At 39.9% G+C, this 21,098-nt stretch overlaps 1 protein-coding gene across 2 annotated transcripts in view; it reads left to right on the top strand.

Annotated features, from left to right (window-relative positions):
* LOC122551565 (integrin alpha-6-like) overlaps positions 1 to 21,098 on the top strand; it is an 83,888-nt gene that overhangs the window by 10,136 nt on the left and 52,654 nt on the right. For both annotated transcript variants that reach the window (XM_043693639.2, XM_043693640.2), the window contains exon 2: positions 17,504 to 17,631. In XM_043693639.2, the coding sequence (XP_043549574.1) occupies positions 17,504 to 17,631 (128 nt within the window). The remainder of the gene's footprint in view (positions 1 to 17,503; positions 17,632 to 21,098) is intronic.

Raw genomic sequence — 21,098 nt, 5'->3', positions numbered from 1 at the left:
ATATGAACTTCAGTTAGGTGTTCGACAAGGTTCCCCATGGGAGACTGTTTAGCAAGGTTAGATCTCATGGAATACAGGAAGAACTAGCCATTTGGATACAGAACTGGCTCAAAGGTAGAAGACAGAGGGTGGTTGTGGAGGGTTGTTTTTCAGACTGGAGGCCTGTGACCAGTGGAGTGCCACAAGGATCAGTGCTAGGTCCACTACTTTTCATCATTTATATAAATGATTTGGATGTGAGCAAAAGGGGTATAGTTAGTAAGTTTGCAGATGACACCAAAATTAAAGGTGTAGTGGACAGCGAAAAAGGTTACCTCAGATGACAATAGGATATTGATCAGATGGGCCAAAGGGTCGAGGAGTTTAATTTAGATAAATATGAGATGCTGCATTTTGGGAAGGTAGATAGGCTAGTGAAGAAGGCATTGATATGCTTTCCTTTATTGGTCAGAGTATTGAGTACAGGAGTTGGGAGGTCATGTTGCGTCTGTACACATTGGTTAGGCCACTGTTGGAATATTGCATGCAATTCTGGTCTCCTTCCTATCGGAAAGATGTTGTGAAACTTGAAAGGTTTCAGAAAAGGTTTACAAGGATGTTGCCATGGTTGGAGGATTTGAGCTATCGGGAGATGCTGAATAGACTGGGACTGTTTTCCCTGGAGCGTCGGAGGCTGAGGGGTGACCTTATGGAGGTTTACAAAATTATGAGGGACATGGATAGGATAAATATACAGTTTTTTCACCGGGGTGGGGAAGTCCAGAACTAGAGGGAATAGGTTTAGGGTGAGAGGGGAAAGATAGAAGAGACCTAAGGGGCAACTCTTTCATGCAGAGGGTGGTACATTTATGGAATGAGCTGCCAGATGAAGTGCCTAGTACAATTGCAACCTTTTACAGGCATCTGGTTGGGTATATAAATAGAAAGGGTTTGGAGGGATATGGGCTGGGTGCTGGCAGGTGGGACTAGAATAGGGATATCTGGTCTGCATGGATGGGTTGGGTCAAAGAGTCTGTTTCCATGCTGTACATCTCTATGACTCTATGACTAGTTGCTGCAAAGGCTACAGGCCCCGATAATATTCCAGCAGTAGCTCCACAACTTGCTGCTGCAGAACTTTCTACACCCCCAGCCAACAGTGGCTTGGTAAATTCCCAGGGAATGTTGAGGAACAAAGAGACGCTGGAGTGCACATTCGTAATTCCTTGAAAGTGCAGTTGCAGATAGACAGGGTAGTGAAGAAGGCGTTTGGCATGATTTCCTTTATTGGTCAGAGCATTGAGTATAGGAGCTGGGAGTCATGTTACAGCTGTACAGGATGTTGTTTGGACCACCTTTGTAATACTGTGTTCAGTTCTGGCCGCAATCCTATAGGAAGGATGTTGTGAAACTTAAAAAGGGTTCAGAAAAGATTTACAAGGATTTTGCCAGGGTTGAAAGATTTGAACTATAGGTTGGGGCTGTTTTGCCTGGAGCATCAGAGGCTGAGGGATGACCTTGTAGTGGTTTATAAAATTATGAGGGCATGGATAGGATAAATAGATAGATAGACCTGATAAACGTCGATTTTCCTGCTCCTTGGATGCTGCCTGACCTGCTGTGCTTTTCCAGCACCACTCTAATCTTGACTCTGATCTCCAGCAACTGCAGTCCTCACTTTCGCCTAAATAGACAAGGTCTTTTCCCTGGGGTGGGGAATCCAGAACTAGAGGGCATAGGTTTAGGGTCAAAGGGGAAAGATTTAAAAGGGTCCTACAGGGCAACCTTTTCATGCAAAGGGTGATGCATGTATGGAATGAGCTGCCAGAGGAAATGGTGGAGGCTGGTACAGTTGCAGCATTTAAAAGGTATCTAGATGAGTAGATGAATAGGAAGGATTTAGAGAGATGTGGGCCAAGTGCTGGCAAATTTAATTTCGGATTAATTTAGGATATCTGGTCAGCATGGATGAGTTGGACCAAAGGGTCTGTTTCTGTGCTATACATCTCTAAGACTCAAAATATATCAGTCATTGAATCTTTTTGTATTGGCAGTACAGACACACCTTTCCTTCCCTTTCAGGATCTTGCAAATTGCATGCAGGGTCTCTATCACTGCTTAGCTCTTGTATTGAAAATAATCTGCAATGAGCACATTCCTATGGGTTAACTTGAAAATCAAAATTTGGAAGCAGCAACATTACACCATTTAACCACAAAAACAGCACCAAGGACTTTAGTAGGATTGTGTGGATTCTGCTTTGACCCCCACTCCTGCAGTATATTTGACAAGTACAAAAGGACTTTTATGGATTCCTTCAGTAAGGTCAGGTGCAGTAATTAAATAAAAGACCAAATTAAAGTCTTTGGAGAAAAGCACAAGAACTAGTGGAGACACAAAATGGAGCAGAGCCAGCTGCTGGCCGTGTTATCAGTTTTTACCTGCTTTTCTTCTGGTAGAAAAAGAAACACCACTATTATTTAGCAAGCATTCATTAAATACTGTAACTACTTTGCATTCACAGCAACAAATAGTATTCCATGTTTCTCATCTTTTGTGAGTGAAGATTTAAATCTTTTAAAGTTGCTATAAACTGACAAATATTGCTTTCCATATACTTGTCCATTGCAAATTACTTCCCCATTGATTACACTTCATGCGGTTTGCCTTGCTATTACCCCTCCCTCAACATGAAATTCACATTACTCTCTCAAATATAACATCAAAAATTAAAAAAAATGTTATGGCCCATTCTTTGTTTTACGAAGCGAGGTTTTGTTGGTAATGTATAGATCACCTTAAAGGTTTGCGGTGCAGAACATTGACTGTGAAATGTTTATATGCAGCCTGTGCATCAGGAGCCATGGTTCTCAGAATTGATCTTTGTGTTAGCTCAGTGCCTGTAGAAGTTGTAAAAGATTCATGATGTATGCAGCTGATATCCATTAAATGTACATAAATGGATGGGAGAACGTTTTCAGTCTAGAAATTGTCGATTGACTCTTCTTTATGGATTAAATGGGTGGCATGGTGACTCAGTAGCTAGCACTGCAGCCTCACTGTGCCAGAGACCCAGGTCGATTCCAGCCTTGGGTGACTGTGTGGAGTTTGCACGGTCTCCCCAAGTTTGCATGGGTTTCCGTCAGGTGCTCCAGTTTCCCCTCTCAACCCAAGAATGTGCAGGCTAGGTGGATTAGCCATGCTGAATGCAGGGTTATGGACGTGAGATCTGGGTGGGATGCTCTTTGGAAGGTTGGTGCAGACTCGATGGGTGAAATGGTCCCTTTCCGCACTGTAGGGAATCTGTGATTCATGATGTATGCAGCTGTGGATAGTGAGTTTTAAAATATTTTACAGCACCCACCTCTGAGGGCGAAAGTGCCTCAAAAGGAGTGAGTGGTTTGTTCTTGGGTGGGCGAGGGAGGTACAGATGCATGCTGGTATCTGCCCACTTCATCTAAAAAGCATTGAGGCTGCCAAGTGCATAGGCAGGCTTGTTAAAAGGCCCATCTTGGTTCTTTTAACACTTCATCCCAGTTTTGTTCAATATTATGCCCTCCAGCTATACCCCTTGCATCCTCTCCCTCACTCAACTCAGTTATCCATTCATACTAACTCATGCTAATGTATGTTGCCCTCACCAATTCCAATGACCCCTCAGAACCTCCATCCTACTCATGCCCTCCGCTCATCTCCAATCACCTTTTATAAACCAAATGCTAACTTTGTGCTCGTTCACATCAACACATAAACCACCCCCATCTCCCTGGGGAGATGACAAAAACCAACCTGAGATGAGACATAATTGAGTTTTAAGCATTTTTACAACTTCACTCTACTATTGAGATCTATTGAAACTGCTGAAACAAAATTTATTTTTTAAAAATCTCAGTCATAACCAGGTAAGGAGGGCTGATTGGTTTTCATCATTTTTTTTAAACCCTCCCCGATCAGTTGCAACAAATACTTTTTCACACTTTCATCTAGTTAACCAAATTTTAATTAAAATGAAGGAGCGAATGATTAGTTCTTTCTTGAGAAAAAAGAAATTTTATCTTAGGCCACATGCTGTGACATTAATTGTGTCTCTGAAAAGACATTTTGAGATATGGACTGTGAGACATCATACAACAGTATTTGCCCTTTTAAAAAGCCATTAGTTTATGAAGTCTCTGGTATTAAAGTTAGCTGATGGAAGTTGGACATTGATAATCCATTTTCACCACAATTTTAATGAAACATAGGCAGGTGAAGTTTCTTTTCCCCAGAATTTTCAAGGGCAATGGTTTTAATTAACTTGACAGTTCTACATATGTTATCTAACCCTCACAAACACTATGTGGCTGTGTTGGAAATGTGTGCAGGTCTTCTGGATCCTGGTCCCACTTTTCAGTTTAAATAGTCCCTAAAGCAGTCATGTACTTTTAATACAACTGTGGGCTTTCCAGTGTAATCTATTGCAGCAAAAATTGATGAATATTATTCAGGTTGACAGAATAATGATGATTTAATTTAGGAATGAGTGCTTCAAGCTGTCCGTTCTTCTTGCTTTGGTCTGGTAAAATACTGATAGGAAACATGCATGTTTGCACATCTCCATACAGCAGGCAGTTGGGTTCAGTTTGGCAGTCCATCCTAGATATCACACCCTTTAACGAAATCCTCTGTCTTATTAACTTTCCTGCATTCCACTCCAAAAGCATCCCATGGCTAACAGTTGGTCAATGTGATTCAAAGGTGGCTTTCCTTTTAGAAAGAATAAAGCACTTCACCCCAAAGGAGTTACAAGCTCTGGAATATACATACGTTTTCTTTCTTGCCTATTTCCTTGATGGAAACTTTGCAGGTGACTGCTGCCCTGCCAGCACTAGCCAAAATGGTGGTCCTCTTCACGAGCTCTCACAGTGAATGTTGAAAGGTTATTCTGTCATTTCGGGGGAGGAGAGGATAACTGTAGATCCTGCTGTTATTTGAAATCCACTCATACACTGTATTCAGTGATTTTGGACATTCTAACCCAAACATTGGATGGAAATGGGAGTTGACGACACAAGATATAGTTGAGTGGGCAAAAAAAGATCAGATGATTATCCAAATGTCTGACCACTGTTGTATTAATACCAGAGATGACAGTCTGTAGTGAACAATGTCTGTGTCTGTGATGCTGCATTAATACCACATCCAGTAGTGTATGGTGGGTTTATGGGTATGCCAATTAAAGTAGAGTTGTTTCGATCATATTGATGAGGGCTCTGTGGTGTGATGGTAGTGTCCCTGCCTCATAGCCATGAGGTGTCCAGGTTTGTGTCCCACCTGCTGCAGAAGTGTATTTATAATATCTCTGGACGGGTTGATTAAAAATACCCAAACCTCGTGAATGTCATTATTCGTTCTGTCCAAGCATTTCAAACTAACCCCAGGGAGGTTTAGTAAGTGATACAAGAAATCCAAGTTTTCACTATATTAGAATGACCCTTTGAACCCTGGGTTGTTGGAAACAGCCTTCCTTGCACATGGAACCTTGTACTGCTTCAATCTAAAGTAAGGTCAGGCACTGCCTGTGATTTTATATTGGCAAATGGAAAGCATTTTGCATTAATGGTGAAGTAGTGGAATAGAATTCTTCTTCTCCATAAGGTCTCAATGCCCTAACTGTGGACACCTCAGGTACAAATTCATGGATGTCAACAACTTACAGTACCTCATCAATGTGTCTGTTCTTTTACTTTCAACTAAGTATTTTGGGCTATCTGTCCAATGAGGCCATTATTATCACCCAAACTTGCCATCACCTGATACATACAAGAGTGATGTTGATAAGATGAGAGAATGAATTACGATGGTCACTTTGTATCCAGTGTCAATTAGTCTGACTTAATGCAATTTAGTAAAATATAATTATGCTTTGAATGGAAAGTGATGATATTGAGCATTGAGAATTGGGAGTACATATTCAGAGGAGTGTAAGGGAAGCTGAGTTAATAAAGCCTTGAGATAATATTGAGCATCTGTTAAACTTTAAGACTTTAGTTCGGCTACTGCAAGAGGTACTGGGATCCACATTTAAATCAACTGTTTCTAAGAACTGAGAATTTAAGAAAGATTAAGGGTAATTGATTGTAGAATAAATGACAGCAGGAACTTGTACACAAAATTGTGAGGCTGTGAAATTCATCTCTTGAAATTATCAAAAAGGAAACTTGTTATTCAAGGTTACACTGAAGTAAAAGGGGTTGAAGAGCTATAGTAATACAGAGTGAGTCTGATTTAGCCCTCTTTTTGCTTTGTGATTGGATTGATCAAATGGCCTACCATAGTGTAATAGGGTAGTAAATGAATACCCCCAGTAAGGATCACTGGCTACTGATCAAACCTAATATTTCTGGTCACTTCAACATTTAAAAAAAATATTAGTTGCTGTTAAGGTTTATAATATTATATTGTTAATTCTGCCACAAATGTTTGCCAATCATTTTCGGGTATTGTAACTCAAAGTACTTTCAGATAAGTGCAGTAGCTGGAAGACATACATCAATACAAGGACATCTTTCAAGAGAAAAAACACATTGCTGATGAGAAGTAGTCAGAAAGTATTACAATTTTGTGAACAAAATGAAATGGCACTTAGAAGAAACATGTCCTCTATATTTGTAATCACAAACCAATATCTGCTGGTAAACGTTAACCAAGTTAAACCTTGTTGGGGGTGGTAAGGACTGCAGTTGCTGGAATTTAGAATCAATAAAATGTGGAGCTGGAAGAGCAGAGCAGGTCTGACAGAATCGGAGGAGCAGGAAGGTTGATGTTTCCGATCTGAATCCTTCATCAGGACGGGTGATGAAGAGTCCCAACCCAAAATATCGACCTTCCTCTTCCTCCGATGCTGTCTGACCTGCTGTGCTCTTCCAGCTCCACATTGTATTGAACTAATCCTTATTGTTGGATTGAACTGAGATGGGTGAATTTGAAGTTAAGTGAAGCTTATTTTTAATAATGGAGAGTTTTTAACATTGCCTTCAGGAATAGTGCCACAGCTTGAATTCTTGCATGTAAACATTAATAGTGGCCTTCATTGACCTGTGGAAATTTCTCAGATATTATTCAGATCATGGCTTACACATCTACATCTGATGGATGTGTAAGCTAATAAATGTATATTATTACGAACAGATCAAGGTGGTTTATAAATCTACAAATTTTAAAAAAACATTGTTTTCAATTTTAAAGAGTTGCTTCATTGCCTGTGTGAAATTAACTATCCAGTCAGCAAAAGGGAATGTTAATATAATTAATCGATTATATGTTCCATGCCTGGACCAAGGTAGTGGGGTCCTGTTTGCCAAAGCCAGTCATTTGGAAACTAGCAGAAAAGGAACCTGAACTTTTCACATCTTGTGGAATTTCCCCAAAATACTGTGTATGGTATCAATGATTAGATAAATATTGTTAACAGATCTATGCCAATAAGACTGCAGCCTTCATAAATCATAAAGGGTTTTATCCCCAGCTGGATCAGACATTTAAATCTAAGCTGTTTTCCTTGCAGCTATCTTAATGACTTTGTGCTAGCCCTTCAGACATTTTCCTCCATTTTCCATTGCCTATTCACCCTGTCCTCTGGTGACTAGTGCTAGTCCATCACATTTAACTGGCAATGTTTCTATGAAATGCTCACAAGTTGGTTGTAATATACTAATCATAACAGAAGCCACAAGACCTATTATCAAGAGAATATTATCAGTGGTAATAAAATGACTCTTACAAAGGAGGTCCACAATTTGCTGAAAGACAAGTATGTGTCACTCTTCATGACCATAGGTTGTATTGTGCTTCAATCTAATGTCCCAAAGGAAAAATAGATGCAATCAGCATCTTCTGTCACTTGATAAAGCATTCTCTGAAAGTGAAAATGACACAGAAGATCCAAAACCCTTTATCAATACTTGACTGACAAATGTTCCACATGAACTACTCCTGCCACACTGCCAGAATAACAGTCTTAAACAATATCTCTTGCAGTCCTTACTTTCCAGTAAAATAGTTCCAATAGTAAAAAACTGAATGTATTGTAATGTCAGGTGATGAGTACGATAGCAGCTACTACTGAAACACTCTTGCACATAAATTATTTTCTAAATGATCTCATATTTTAGCACTTTGCAGTAATGCTATAACACAAAATTCTCACCCAATAACACTGTTCTCACCCAGTAACACTGTTCTCCCACAGCAGAGTTATTGACTCTCTATTTGGCTCCTTAACCTGAGATTCTGTTCTGTTAATAACCATGTCCAGATTCCTCTCACTTGTTATCAGACAGGATGCCCATTCTTGAGATGGTGCTGCTTTGGAGTTTTTATGCTTGGACTAATGCTTGCAAGGCCTAGGGAAAGGAGTTGAGGCTTGCTACATAATGACATGGGCAAGCAATATCAGATGAATGGCAATGTAATGAAGTATTGGGTTCCTGTACTGAGACCAAGGAACCATCTGAACATCTGGCTTCTCCAAACTCATCCTTCCTGCTTCACATCATCTGCTGCTTGTTACATTTATGGCAGTTTTCACTGGAGTGAAGACATTGATGTCGCTATCACATTTCGTCTTGTTTGATCCTCTTTTTACTATTTTCTATTTCTTGTTGGTTTGATTTGCAAGAGGAGTGCAAATGAATTAACATATATCACACTTGAATGAGTGAAATATGCCTGACAGCTTTAGATAATTTACCTACAGTGAGTGAGAAGTTTATGGGCAATAGAGGGATCTGCTTTTATCCAAAAACTGGTCTCTGGTGTGAAAGTAGTCAGCATAAACATGCAATGCATTCCAACTCCAGTAGAATATGGGATGTAGTTCACTGTCCTCTAAAATGGCACAATAGGGAAGTATGTAACTTTTTGGCATCAACTGCTGAGGCCCGAAACTGGAAGTTTCTCTATCTCCCTGGCTGTCATCTGTGTTTTTTTTAATGCACTCCCTACTTCTTTGACAAAATGTTTTGTCATCCACCATAATATCTACTATGTGGCTTGCTATCATATTGTTTGACAACATTGCATGGGTTATTTGATGGTTGTTGTATGCGGGTGCAGGTGTGGTATAATGTCATATTGTGATGTGGTGGAGACCTAGAGTAATAACAGCGCAAAAGAATCCTAATTGCTTTGTTGCAAGGCTTCATTCAGTTAAAAAGATAGAAGCCCTTTTTTCTTGACATTAATGTTTCTGTTGTTTCAGTCATGTCCTTGAAAATATGCTATATTTATTCTGCGTAGTCATCCCTTTCCAGGTTTGTTAACTATTATCTGGATGCCTATCTGCTGCATGATGAGTCGAGGCATGTGGCCCTGACTTGCTCCACTTGCACCTCCATTGCGTTATAAGGGAAACAGTGCTCATTTTTCTGGAGGAGTTGGTCAGGGCAGAGGTGGGGGTAGGAGTGGTTGTGAGGGATTAACTTTCCAAATAGTACTATTGAAAATACACTCCTGCTTTAAAAGACTTGCCGTTGAATGTCCTGCTTTCTCTAATGGTGAGTGGATCATCTGTATGAGAAATGCAGGAACAAAAAAGCATTCTGTTAAATGCTAAACGTACATAGGCACCATACTGGTTTCCTGCAGATTACGAAAAGAACCTGAAGTCTTTAGTACATCTGTCAATGGAGATCCTTGACTGCTATTGCAAGGAGACTGTATAAAACAAACAATATGTTCTAGGATGTACTGTCAGGACAGTTGAATATTCTCTGTATGAAGCCAGATGTAGAAAGTTTTGTCCCATCATAATGTGAGGCTATAAGGGCTTTGGAAAAGATTCAAAGATTGCATTTAGTAGGCAAGGAGACCGAAAGTTGTAATTGTAGAAGAATGTAGACCTTGAGGAGAATTGATTTGAGAATTTTTAAAATAAAGGAAGAATCCACCTGCATTGCAAGAGGATCAGCTATTTGAGTCAGATTATTTAGGGAGGATTATGGAATGTAAGTACAAACTTTTGAATTCATAGAAATAGATTAGATAATAGTTATGTGTTTTCATAGGGACACTAATCTCCTGGAATATGTTGTGAACAGATTCAGTGAGCATGCATTCACTTCAAGTATGTACAAGGGAATTGAGTGAAAGTGGCTACCTAATAACAACTTCCAGTTTAATAGTATCTTTTAGTTTAATAAATGTACCGAGATCAATGCAGAGGAGCATTTTAAAACTAAATCTAACTGTGTCATTATAACTATGTTAGATGGCCAGAAACATTGACTTCAAGTAGGTTCTTAAAAGAGGAAAGCAAAGTGGAGAGGTGTAAGAAGGAAATTCTAGAGCTTATGACCTAGGCAGATGAAAGTGCAGCCATTAAATATGGAGCAATTAATATTGGAGATGCTCAGGGGCTGAATGACGTTATAGAGATGGGAAATGATAAGACCTTTGAAGGAGTTGGAAACGAGGATGAATTTTAAAATCAAGCCTGTGTTTGACCGAGAGTCGTTATAGGTCAGTGAGCATAGGAGTGATTGGTAACTGGGACTTAGTACAAGTCAAGAGATGGGCAGTGAACCAAAACCAATGGCTTCAGTCTTACCACTACTTAACTGGACAAGATTGCAGCTTGTACTTGATTTTGGATAAACAGTCTGATAATTTAACAGCAGAGGTCAAGTCCAGAGAGCAATAAGCGATGGTCAATAAACGCTGGCCAAGCCAGTGACACCCCTATTCCATTAACAAATATTGTACAAAAAAGTAATAGTAAGGTTGAAAACATCTATTTCTTTCTTTACATTTATTCATGTGATGTGGGTGTCACTGGCTAGGCAAGTATTTATTGTCCATCCCTAATTACTTTGGTGAAGGTAATAGTGAGTTGCCTTCTTAAACTACTGCAGTCCTTAAAGTGTAGGGACACCCAGTGACAGTGAATGAATGCCGATTACAGTTCCAAATCTGGGTAGTGGGTGGCTTTGAGGGGAGCTTGCAAGTGATGCTGCTGCCCATGTATCTGTTGCCCTTATCCTTCCTGGTAGTTTTCCAGTGTGGAAAGTACTTTTAAAGGAGTCTTGGTGAGTTACTGCAGTGCATCTTGTAGATGGTGAACACTGCTATTATACAATGTTGGTGGAGGTAGTGAATGTTGCAAGTGGTGGATTGGTGTCAATCAAGCAATTTACATTGTATTTGATGGTGCGGAGCCACTGGTGTATTGTTGTAGCTGCACTCCGGCAAATGGAGAGTATTCCATCACACTTCTAACTTGTGCCTTGATAGGCATTGGGGAGAATTGGGGAGACAGGAGGTGAGTTACTCATTGTAAAATTCGTATCCTCTGACCTGCTCTGGTAACCACGTATTTATATGGCTAGTCCAATTCAGTTTCTGGTCAATGGCAACCGCCAGAATGATTGTGGGGAATTCCGCAATGATCATGGCATTTAACATCAAACGGAATGGTTAAGTTTTCTGTCTTGTTGGAGATGGTGATATCCCAACCCATCATTGGCACAAATGTTAATTGCTGCTTATTGCACAAGTCTAGATATTGTCAAGGGCTACCTGAATATGTAAGGAGTAGTAAATGATGCTGATCATTGTGCCATCAGCAATGAGTTTCCCCACTTCTGATCTTAAGATGGGGAGAAGGTCATTGCTGAAAAAGCTGGAGATGGTTGACTCTAGTCTTAAAGAGACTGACCTCACAGCCATCTTAATTTAAGCTAGGTATGACTCCAACCAGCAAAGAGATTTTCCATTGACTGTCATTTGCTTATTGAAAGTGTGTGAGTTCATAGTAGAACCATAGAATCGAAAACAGGCCATTTGAAGAGCATCTGGAGGAAACCCACATAGACACTGGGAGAATGTCTGTGTGGAATTTACACAGTTGCCCAAGGCTGGATTCAAACCCGGTCCCTGGTGCTGTGAGGCAGCGTTGCTAACCACTGAGCCACTGAGGTTGGTTCACCTAGTGATGTCATGTTCTGCGTAATGCTTGATCATTATTGGGATTGGAGAGAGAGTTTCCAAATGCTTTTTTAATATTTTTTTTTTAAAAAGTATATATATATTCCACACCATCCAGGACAAAGCAACTTACTTGATAAACACCCCATCCATCACCATAAATTAATTCCCTCTACCAATGTTGTACGGTGGTAGCAGTGTGTATCGTTTGTAAGAATCTCCTAGGAACTTGTATGACTTTTCAAGGGAAGGGGATAGAAGTAATGAAGTGTGGGTTTTACAGTGTGACAGGATGGTACACTTTATGTTCCATCTGTTCTATATTGTATATCAGCTGTTCTTTTTTCTTTTCTCATGTTTATTCTTCAAAGATGTACAACTGGAAGACATTGGTGAATCCTTCCCTCTGGTTTAGATTAGTGAATGCAGTACAGACCAGAGAACAAACATGCAACCTGCTGTACTTTAATGGCTAGTAGACAATCAGGGATTCTGATATTAACTCTTAGATTGAAAAAATTTAAATGTAAAACAAAAAATAATTTACCACTTGTTTTTAAAGACATACAGTAGCTAGCTCTTGTAACATTGTTCCCAATGAGGGCCATAATGGACCATGGTGGTGAGTTGCAGTCAGGTCTTTCAGGAGAAAGTGAGGTCTGCAGATGCTGGAGATCAGAGCTGAAAATGTGTTACTGGAACAGCAGAGCAGGTCAGGCAGCATCCAGGGAACAGGAGAATCGACGTTTCGGGCATAAGCCCTTCCAGAAGAAGGGCTTATGCCCGAAACGTCGATTCTCCTGTTCCCTGGATGTTGCCTGACCTGCTGCGCTGTTCCAGCAACACACTTTCAGGTCAGGTCTTTCAAACAAGCTGCATTGATACATAGAAAGCCCTGTGACTGTCTCCACAATGTTTTCTTTGTAATGGCCCTGACTCTAGTATGCACCCATCCACCTGGATCAAAATTCTATCTCCCAAATCAGTTCTCTTGAGCCTGGAAATTTGTTGATTCTGCATATTCATGCCTGGAGTGACAATTTGAGCATAACCATTCAGTGTTGAATTTAAGTTTGCCTACTGGCAAATCAACCATGTATGTCTCTTAATCCTATTCTATTCTTTTACTCTGCTGATCATTTGGGCAATAAGGTATAGCCGTCACCCATGACTGTGCATGGTAAGCCTTGTAAGCTATCAATTATTATCTTTATCTTGTTTGAAGAGATCCTGGAAGCCTGAAAAAGTTTTGTTGAATTACAACAATATCCAACATACCTTGCGTTAACATCCAAAAGGTCATCAACCTGAAACATTAACTCTGAGTATTTCTAGCATTTTCCATTTCTTTTAATTGCTGTAATGGTATTTAGTTTTAAACTTTGAGCCTTATTGTGGGATTTGTTTGTGCTTGTACGTACTTGTTCGATATGTTGTAGTTTTGAGCTAGTTTAAAAGAATATGTGATTGTCCTAGAAATGTATGTCACAGCTATGCATTTTTTTTTAACTGGTGTACTTTATCTTTAATTCTAAAACAGACTTGTTACTATTATTAAACCACATTGAGAGGGAAGGAGAAGCAGCAGTTTGAGATGGGGGGAGCTTTCATTTGTCCCGCCATTGTTGTGCAGTTCTGCTAACCCTCATGTTTTGGCTGCTGAAAGGTTCTTTTGTGTGTTTCCTTTTCAGAAGTTTACAAGCTTCCCATCAATCTTTTATCCTTTGTTCAAGTTCATGACTGATGGTTTCAGAAACGTCATGCACGTTTAATAATGGCCTGGGGCAATTACTTGACACCATGCTTAATTTCATGAAATGAAAGCAAGTAATTGTATTCTTTAAAAGATAAAGGGGGAGGGAAGGCATTCTTACTAAATGTTGGTTTCTCTATTGATGCTGGCATTTATGGAATCTGTCCATGCACAAGTGATCCAGTGAGAATCTTTTCGCTTGTTCAGTTGTTGAATGAAGCATTAGCATCTATTTGTCAGTTATTTATTTCAATGCAAAGTTTCATGAGAAGAATGTGTACATCATTGTGGTTGCACGTCAGCAAGAAAATATTTAAATATGTAGCAACATTATAGTCAAAATTGCGAGGTTGATAGGGGGAAAAGAAATGTAACTTTTAAATAAAATAGCACACTTCAGTCAACCATTTTGGATTTGGGATTGCATGGGGCAATGGTAAATGGAATATTCACAGCAATGGGTTGAAAAACACAATTCTAATTATTAACTACAGTCAGATTCTAAGGATTTTTGTATCTGCTCTTGGCAGCCATTTTGAGCCAAATTCTAGCTTGAGGTTTCAGACCATGAAGATCACTCCAATGACCCTGAGGCTGGACTCAGGAGAGAAGGCAGATGGAGATGGCGAAGGGACTTCTCCTGCACTAAGGCATGCTCAATTTCCAGTGTTTCATATATTTTTGTTAAGGCATCTTAATGGGCAGAAACATGCCTCTATAGGGCTCTAGCCAACTTGGTAACACTCAGTTACTGCTTTATTCTCACTGAATGTGCTTCAGAGCCCTGGTGAAACTGAGTTGTTGAAATAAATTGAAATTATCCGTTTACTTTACATCAAACTCGTATCAATCCTGAGCTGTACACTTCAATTTTGGTTTGGAAGTTTAAAAACTATTTAAATATTTAATCCCCTTGCGAAAAAAAGTAACTTGTACAGCACCACACTTCCAAAAGGATATGTTGGCTTTGGAGGGGTACAATTTAGCTTTACAAGATTAATAACTGGATGTTAGTGAGTTTTGAGAAGCTTTGTAGATCAGATTGAGGTTCTGGTTGTAGGTTTGCTCGCTGAGTTGGAAGGTTCATTTTCAGACATTTCATCATCATAGTCGGTAAAATCTTCATCTGGAGACTCATTGAAGATGTTACCTAGTATGGTGACGAAATGTCTGATAATGAACCTTCCAGCTCAGTGAGCAAACCTACATCCAGAACTAATAACTGGAGTTCAAGTGTTATGAGGAGAGATTATACATTGCTAGAATTGAGAAGCTTGAGGGGTGATCTGATTTGAAGTCTTCAAGATATTAACAGAGAAAGACAGGGTAGATGAACTATTTTCACTGGTTGGATTCTAGAAATAGGTAGCATTGTCTGAGAATTAGAGCCAGGCCATTCAGGAGAGATGTTGGAAGCACTACTACACACAGAGGATGGTAGATGTTTGGAGCTCTCTTCCACAAATGGCAGTTGATGCTGGATCAATTGTTAATATTAATTGAGAGAGAGAAATGTACTGTAAACAAAATTGTGATGGCATTTTGGCCAAAGCAGATACATGGAAGTAAGTGCCAGATGAGCCATGATCTCATTGGTGGAACAGGCATGGGACTGAATGGCCCACTCCTGTTCCTATTTTGACTAGTCAGTTTACCCTTTTAGCCTTGGTTTTAAAGAAATTCAGTTTTTTTCCCTGTTTTTTACTTGGTTTTCTAAGGTTTAGCACTCCAACTGTAGTGATTAAATAAGCAGTATTGTAATGTTACCCAATTGACTGATGCTGGCAATCCCTCTGCTTGAAGGTGATGCTACTTTGGCTTAAGTTTCTTTTTAATTTTGTCTCCGTTTTCATGTGATTGAGCAAGGAGAAAGTGAGGACTGAAGAAGCTGGAGATCAGAGTTGATGGTGTGGTGCTGGGGGCGGAGGGCACGCCGGGTCAGGCAGCATCTGGGGAGTGCGGAGTCGGCATTTCAGGCAAAAGCCCTTCATCAGGAATGATGGTGGCGGGCTCTTGCCCGAGGCGTTGATTCTTCTGCTCCTCATGTGCTGCCTGGCTTGCTGTGCTTTTCTAGCACCACATTCTCGACATGTGATTGAGCAAGCCATTCTCAACCTGCAGATCTTTGGGAATGTGGGATAGGATGTTCCACAAAATAGTGGGATCTGTAATGAGCATTTGCTTCCCTATCTAGCACTGCTTTGTTTCATCATTGAAGATGTTATAATTCAGTCTGCAGCTTGAGAGGTGAGCTGTCGCATTTCTGAAGAATTGGTAGCAAGCTCCTTGTGATCAAAGTTGCTGTGCTTCACAGAGCTTCATTGTGTCTTTGAGGCATTTTCTTTGATCTCCCTTGGAATGTTGGACATTTGAGAGTTCAGAAAGCAGGCCTGGCATGTGAGACAATCTTCAGCCGCTCAGTTAGTATCCAGTTTATCCGAGTTCACTTTCCAGGGATTTTCCTGATGCCTGAAGAGTGAGTTTCAGCAAGGGCACTTGTTTTTTTTTAATCAATGGTCTCTACCAATGTGCCAGAGAATGTAGTAGCAACATTGCTGTTAGAATTTCAAGTGCTCTTGCATGTTGCTGAAATGCAGTCAAGTCTGCGCTGTACAGGAGTGCAGTTACAAAATCCACAATAGTCTAGGACTACTTGTCAGCTTGCAGTGATCTTGCTCTTTGCAAACACCTATTCCTGTAGTTTGTAGAAAGGTGAACTGGTGCATCTGTGATCTGGTGTTGGATCTTACTGGTGGTCTTTCCTGAAAGGTGGGAAGTGCCCAACCTATTTCAGATTAATTCCACCACCATAATTGGAGTTAGACCATTTAGCTAACCAAGCTTTAGTTAAGATATGTTTTGTTTTGGAAATATGGAAGGAAAAGCCAAATCTCTTGTATGGACTCATTTTTTTTAATGAGTGTGTGAGTCAAGGGTTAAACGCAGGCAAGTGGAGTTGAGGGTAATCAGTGAATCTTTGGGTTGAATGGCTTGGTTCTCTGTCTTATAGTCTCTTGGTAACATTAAGCACCAGTCAAATGAAAAGCACAGTGGCTCAGTGGTTAGCACTGCTGCCTAACAGTGCCAAGGACCCAGGTTTGATTCCTGCCTTGGGAAACTGTCTGTGTGGAGTTTGCACATTTTCCCCGTGTCTGCGTTGGTTTCCCCCCACAATCCAAAGATGTGCAGGTCAGGTGAATTGGCCATGCTAAATTGCTCATAGTGTTAGCTGCATTAGTCAGGGGTAAATATAGGGTGGGGGAATGGGTCTGGGTGGGTTACTCTTTGGAAGGTCAGTGTGGACTTGTTGGGTTGAAGGGCCTGTTTCCATACTGTAAGGAATCTAATCTAATTAATGTACGTTAAAGTGAATGAGCAAGTGAGTTCTGTAAATACAATATTTTTAATAATGCCCAGTGAAAGGTAAATAGTTCTGTTATACCTCTGCAAACAGTTTGATTTGTCTTAAGGCATATTCAGGAATCACCTTGCAGTTGCACTTGTGGCAATAAAAGAGATGATCTGGATTTATGCAGCAAAACGTGTGGATCTCATTTGCTTTGAAGTGAAGAATGTTTTATGCTTTCAGCATGGTTTCAAGTTTAAAATCAATCCCATGATATAGTGTAGAAGATATTCAGCTCTGATCTCTCAAAGCTGTGGGGAGACAAAGCTTGTTTCCTTTAATTTCTTACAAACTTGGTGGCCTTGATCTGTCCTATATGTAATAATTTAATTGGTGTAACCTACTGGATGTTTTCACATTTTTTAACCTTTTTGTTTTTAAAAAACATATCTTTTCAACAGGTTATTAGTTGGTGCTCCAAAAGCAGAAGGACTTCCGAACCAAAAAGCTACAATTACGGGAGGATTGTACAAATGCCCCATTACAGCTGAAGAAAATGACTGTGTGCGTGTCATTTTTGATGATAATGGTAAGTATTGTTATGCTAAAACAAGTTCACTAACAAGGAAACCAAGTCATATGCAGAGATCCAGTGAAAATGCCCAAGAGCAAATGCTGCTGGTTTGTAGGCAATGTTTTTGACCACTTGCCATGCTGAAAGTCATTTTATAACTTTCCCTGCATTGTAAGAAACTGAATGCAAATTAACAGTTGCCAATTGGAGTACTAAACAGCAATTCACAGACCCCTCCCATGCTTTATCGACAGTTAAAAGTATAATTGCTGAGGTTTTGCACACATAGTCGGCTTTCTCTTTCAATGACTGTGACTTTAAGTGACCTTATATTAAAAAAAAGCTCATGAATCTTTAGGATTTATTTTTCTTTACTTACAGCATGGAAACAGGCCCTTCAGCCCAACAAGTCCACACTGACCCTCCGAAGAACAACCCACCCAGACCCATTCCCCTACATTTACCCCTTCACCTAACACTACAGGCAATTTAGCATGGCCAATTCACCTAACCTGCACATTTTTGGACTGTGGGAGGAAACCAGAGCACCCAGAGGGAACCCAAGCAGACACTGGGAGAATGTGCAAACTCCACACAGACAGTTGCTTGAGGTGGGAATTGAACCCAGGGCTCTTGCACTGTGAGGCAGCAGTACTAACCACTGTGCCATCATGATTCTTAATTGTTCCATTGATTTGAGATTGCTTATTCAGTTTATTAGACATGTTGTAATTCTGAATAAGTCTTTTTAAATTTGTGCTTTTATGAAGTGAAATGTGAATTTGACTTTTTTAGAAGAAGATGGAAAATTTTGAAGATTTCTTATATTCAGAACTGATTGAAGTTTTATTGATTTAACACCCAAAAAAACTTCGGAATTTAATATTGAAAATAATTAAACACTGACTTTCGAATTCTCATGCTTTTCAGTCTGTTTACGCAGTTCAAATCACTTGACTGCTATTATTGTCACTCTTTGGATCTTTTCTGCCCAAAAGTTATAAGAAGCATTTAACTGTTCCAGCTCAAAACTACTCTGAATTATTAAATGAGTTGAAAATAAACCATTGATGTTTCAAAGCTTCAATAACTGTAAATGACATTGAAAATTAAACAGTGGTAGCATGTGTAACTGAGCAAATCTTACAGTTTAAACAAAAACAAGTGAGAGTTACCAGAGCCGTATACCCAGACACAGTGAAACACCAAAGTTCAATGAACATTAGATAACTGGTGAGCCAGAGCACTTGTAAAGCAATCTGCTTAGTTCAGTTTCCAGTTTTGATTTTGATTTAATTTATCATACTGAGATACAATAGACAATAGGTGCAGGAGTAGGCCATTCAGCCCTTCGAGCCTGCACCGCCATTCAATATGATCATGGCTGATCATTCCTAATCAGTATCCTGTTCCTGCCTTATCTCCATAACCCTTGATTCCACTATCTTTGAGAGCTCTATCCAACTCTTTCTTAAATGAAGCCAGAGACTGGGCCTCCACTGCCTTCTGGGGCAGAGCATTCCACACAGCCACCACTCTCTGGGTGAAGAAGTTTCTCCTCATCTCTGTCCTAAATGGTCTACCCCGTATTTTTAAGCTGTGTCCTCTGGTTCGGCACTCACCCATCAGCAGAAACTTGTTTCCTGCTGCCAGAGTGTCCAATCCTTTCATAATCTTATATGTCTCAATCAGATCCCCTCTCAGTCTTCTAAACTCAACGGTATACACGCCCAGTCGCTTAAGTCTTTCAGTGTAAGATAATCCCGCCATTCCAGGAATTGACCTCGTGAACCTACGCTGCACTCCCTCAATAGCCAGAATGTCTTTCCTCAGATTTGGAGACCAGAACTGCACGCAGTACTCCAGGTGTGGTCTCACCAGGGCCCGCTACAGCTACAGCTACAGTGAAAAGTATTGTTTTGTGTGCTACCCAGAGAAATCATACCTTACGTAAGTGTATCAGGATAATAGAACAGAAAGCAGAATTTAGTATAACCGCTATAGGGAAGGTGCAGAGAGTGGAGGAAATTCTGGTAGTCTCTAAATCGGCGTGAGCTCTAAACCACTCAGTTTCCCAATACTTGTTGTACTCAAGTAAAGTAATGGATGCAGATGCAGGAAGATAGTCTCATACGTATTTTGCAACACCATTTTATTATGTGGCCTTATGTTTACAAATCTGACTTTGATCCATATTCACAACTTCTGTACTTAGCTCACCTTGGCATGGATTTACCTGCAGCTAAACTTTAAAGAGTTGTCATTGAGCTAAATAAAAGTTGATCAAGCTAAAACAAAAAGAAAAATACTTCATTTGTCTTAAGGTTTCTTCCTTTTTGAATTCTATAATAATGAATACAATCAGTCAGTTATTTATGTATCTCAAATATGCATTTATCAGTATAATGCTATTATAGTTTTGGTTTTGGGAATGAGATAACATTGGACCAATTTGTACTTTTACATGATACTGCTCTAAAATAATAGATTAATATCTTTGCCAGAAGTTTACAGTCTTTTAATGTGAGTACAGTTTAAATCATACAATAAATACAGTCTCTCAAATCGAATATTAGTTTCTATAGCAACCAGCTGATCCTGAACTATTCTATTTCCTTGGAAAAAATCATTTTTTCGTGATAGTAACCTGCAGTTGGATATTTTTTTGAAGATTGTGTGGAAATCACACAATAAGAAGTAGCAAGCAAGGTGGGATTGAGTGAGAATGGTGCTTTGAAAACGATAATCTGGTTTGAGTGAGAATACAGTAAAAATTGAGATTTTTTATTTGATATTTGTTGAAGGTAAACTTACATTACTGTTGCTTCCTTTACTATATGTTTTCTGAAGGAAGTAGAAGTTTAGCATACTCAGTCTTAAATTGCTTAATTATATTTACGGAAAGAAAGCATCTACTTGCACCTACAAGCTGCAGAGGAAGGATCATTACATAGAATACAATGGTATCAAAACAAATAAGCTGGATTATGAGTGAGTGAGGGGTAAAATTAGATTAAATTCCCTACAGTGTGGAAACAGGCCCTTCGGCCCAACAAGTCCATACCGACCCTCAGAAGAGTAACCAACCCAGACCCATTTCCCTCTGACTAATGCACTATGGGCAATTTAGCATGGCCAATTCACCTGACCTACACATCTTTGGACTGTGGGAGGAGACCCACACAGACACAGGGAGAATGTGTAAACGCCACACAGACTGCAAGGCTGCAATTGAACCCGGGACCCTGGTGCTGTGAGGCAGCAATGCTAACCACTGAGCTACCGTGCCTCTTGGGAATGGTGTAGTCATAAGAAGCTTTAAGTGTTGAAAGGTTGAAGGTTAAAACATTGGATAGTGACTTTTGAAGACCATACTGAGAGTCCTAGGTGCTTTGTGACTTCCCAAATGTTTGGTAAAGGGAATTCATAGACTCATAAGAGTCATAGAGATGTCCAGCGCAGAAACAGACCCTTTGGTCCAA

Source organism: Chiloscyllium plagiosum, unplaced genomic scaffold (assembly GCF_037043375.1).
Source record: "Chiloscyllium plagiosum isolate Xiang-an unplaced genomic scaffold, Cpla_swu_hap1 HiC_scaffold_7, whole genome shotgun sequence".
Taxonomy (NCBI): domain Eukaryota; kingdom Metazoa; phylum Chordata; class Chondrichthyes; order Orectolobiformes; family Hemiscylliidae; genus Chiloscyllium; species Chiloscyllium plagiosum.
The sequence above is the reverse complement of the archived record's forward strand: the minus strand, read 5'-3'. Positions and strand labels throughout refer to the sequence as shown.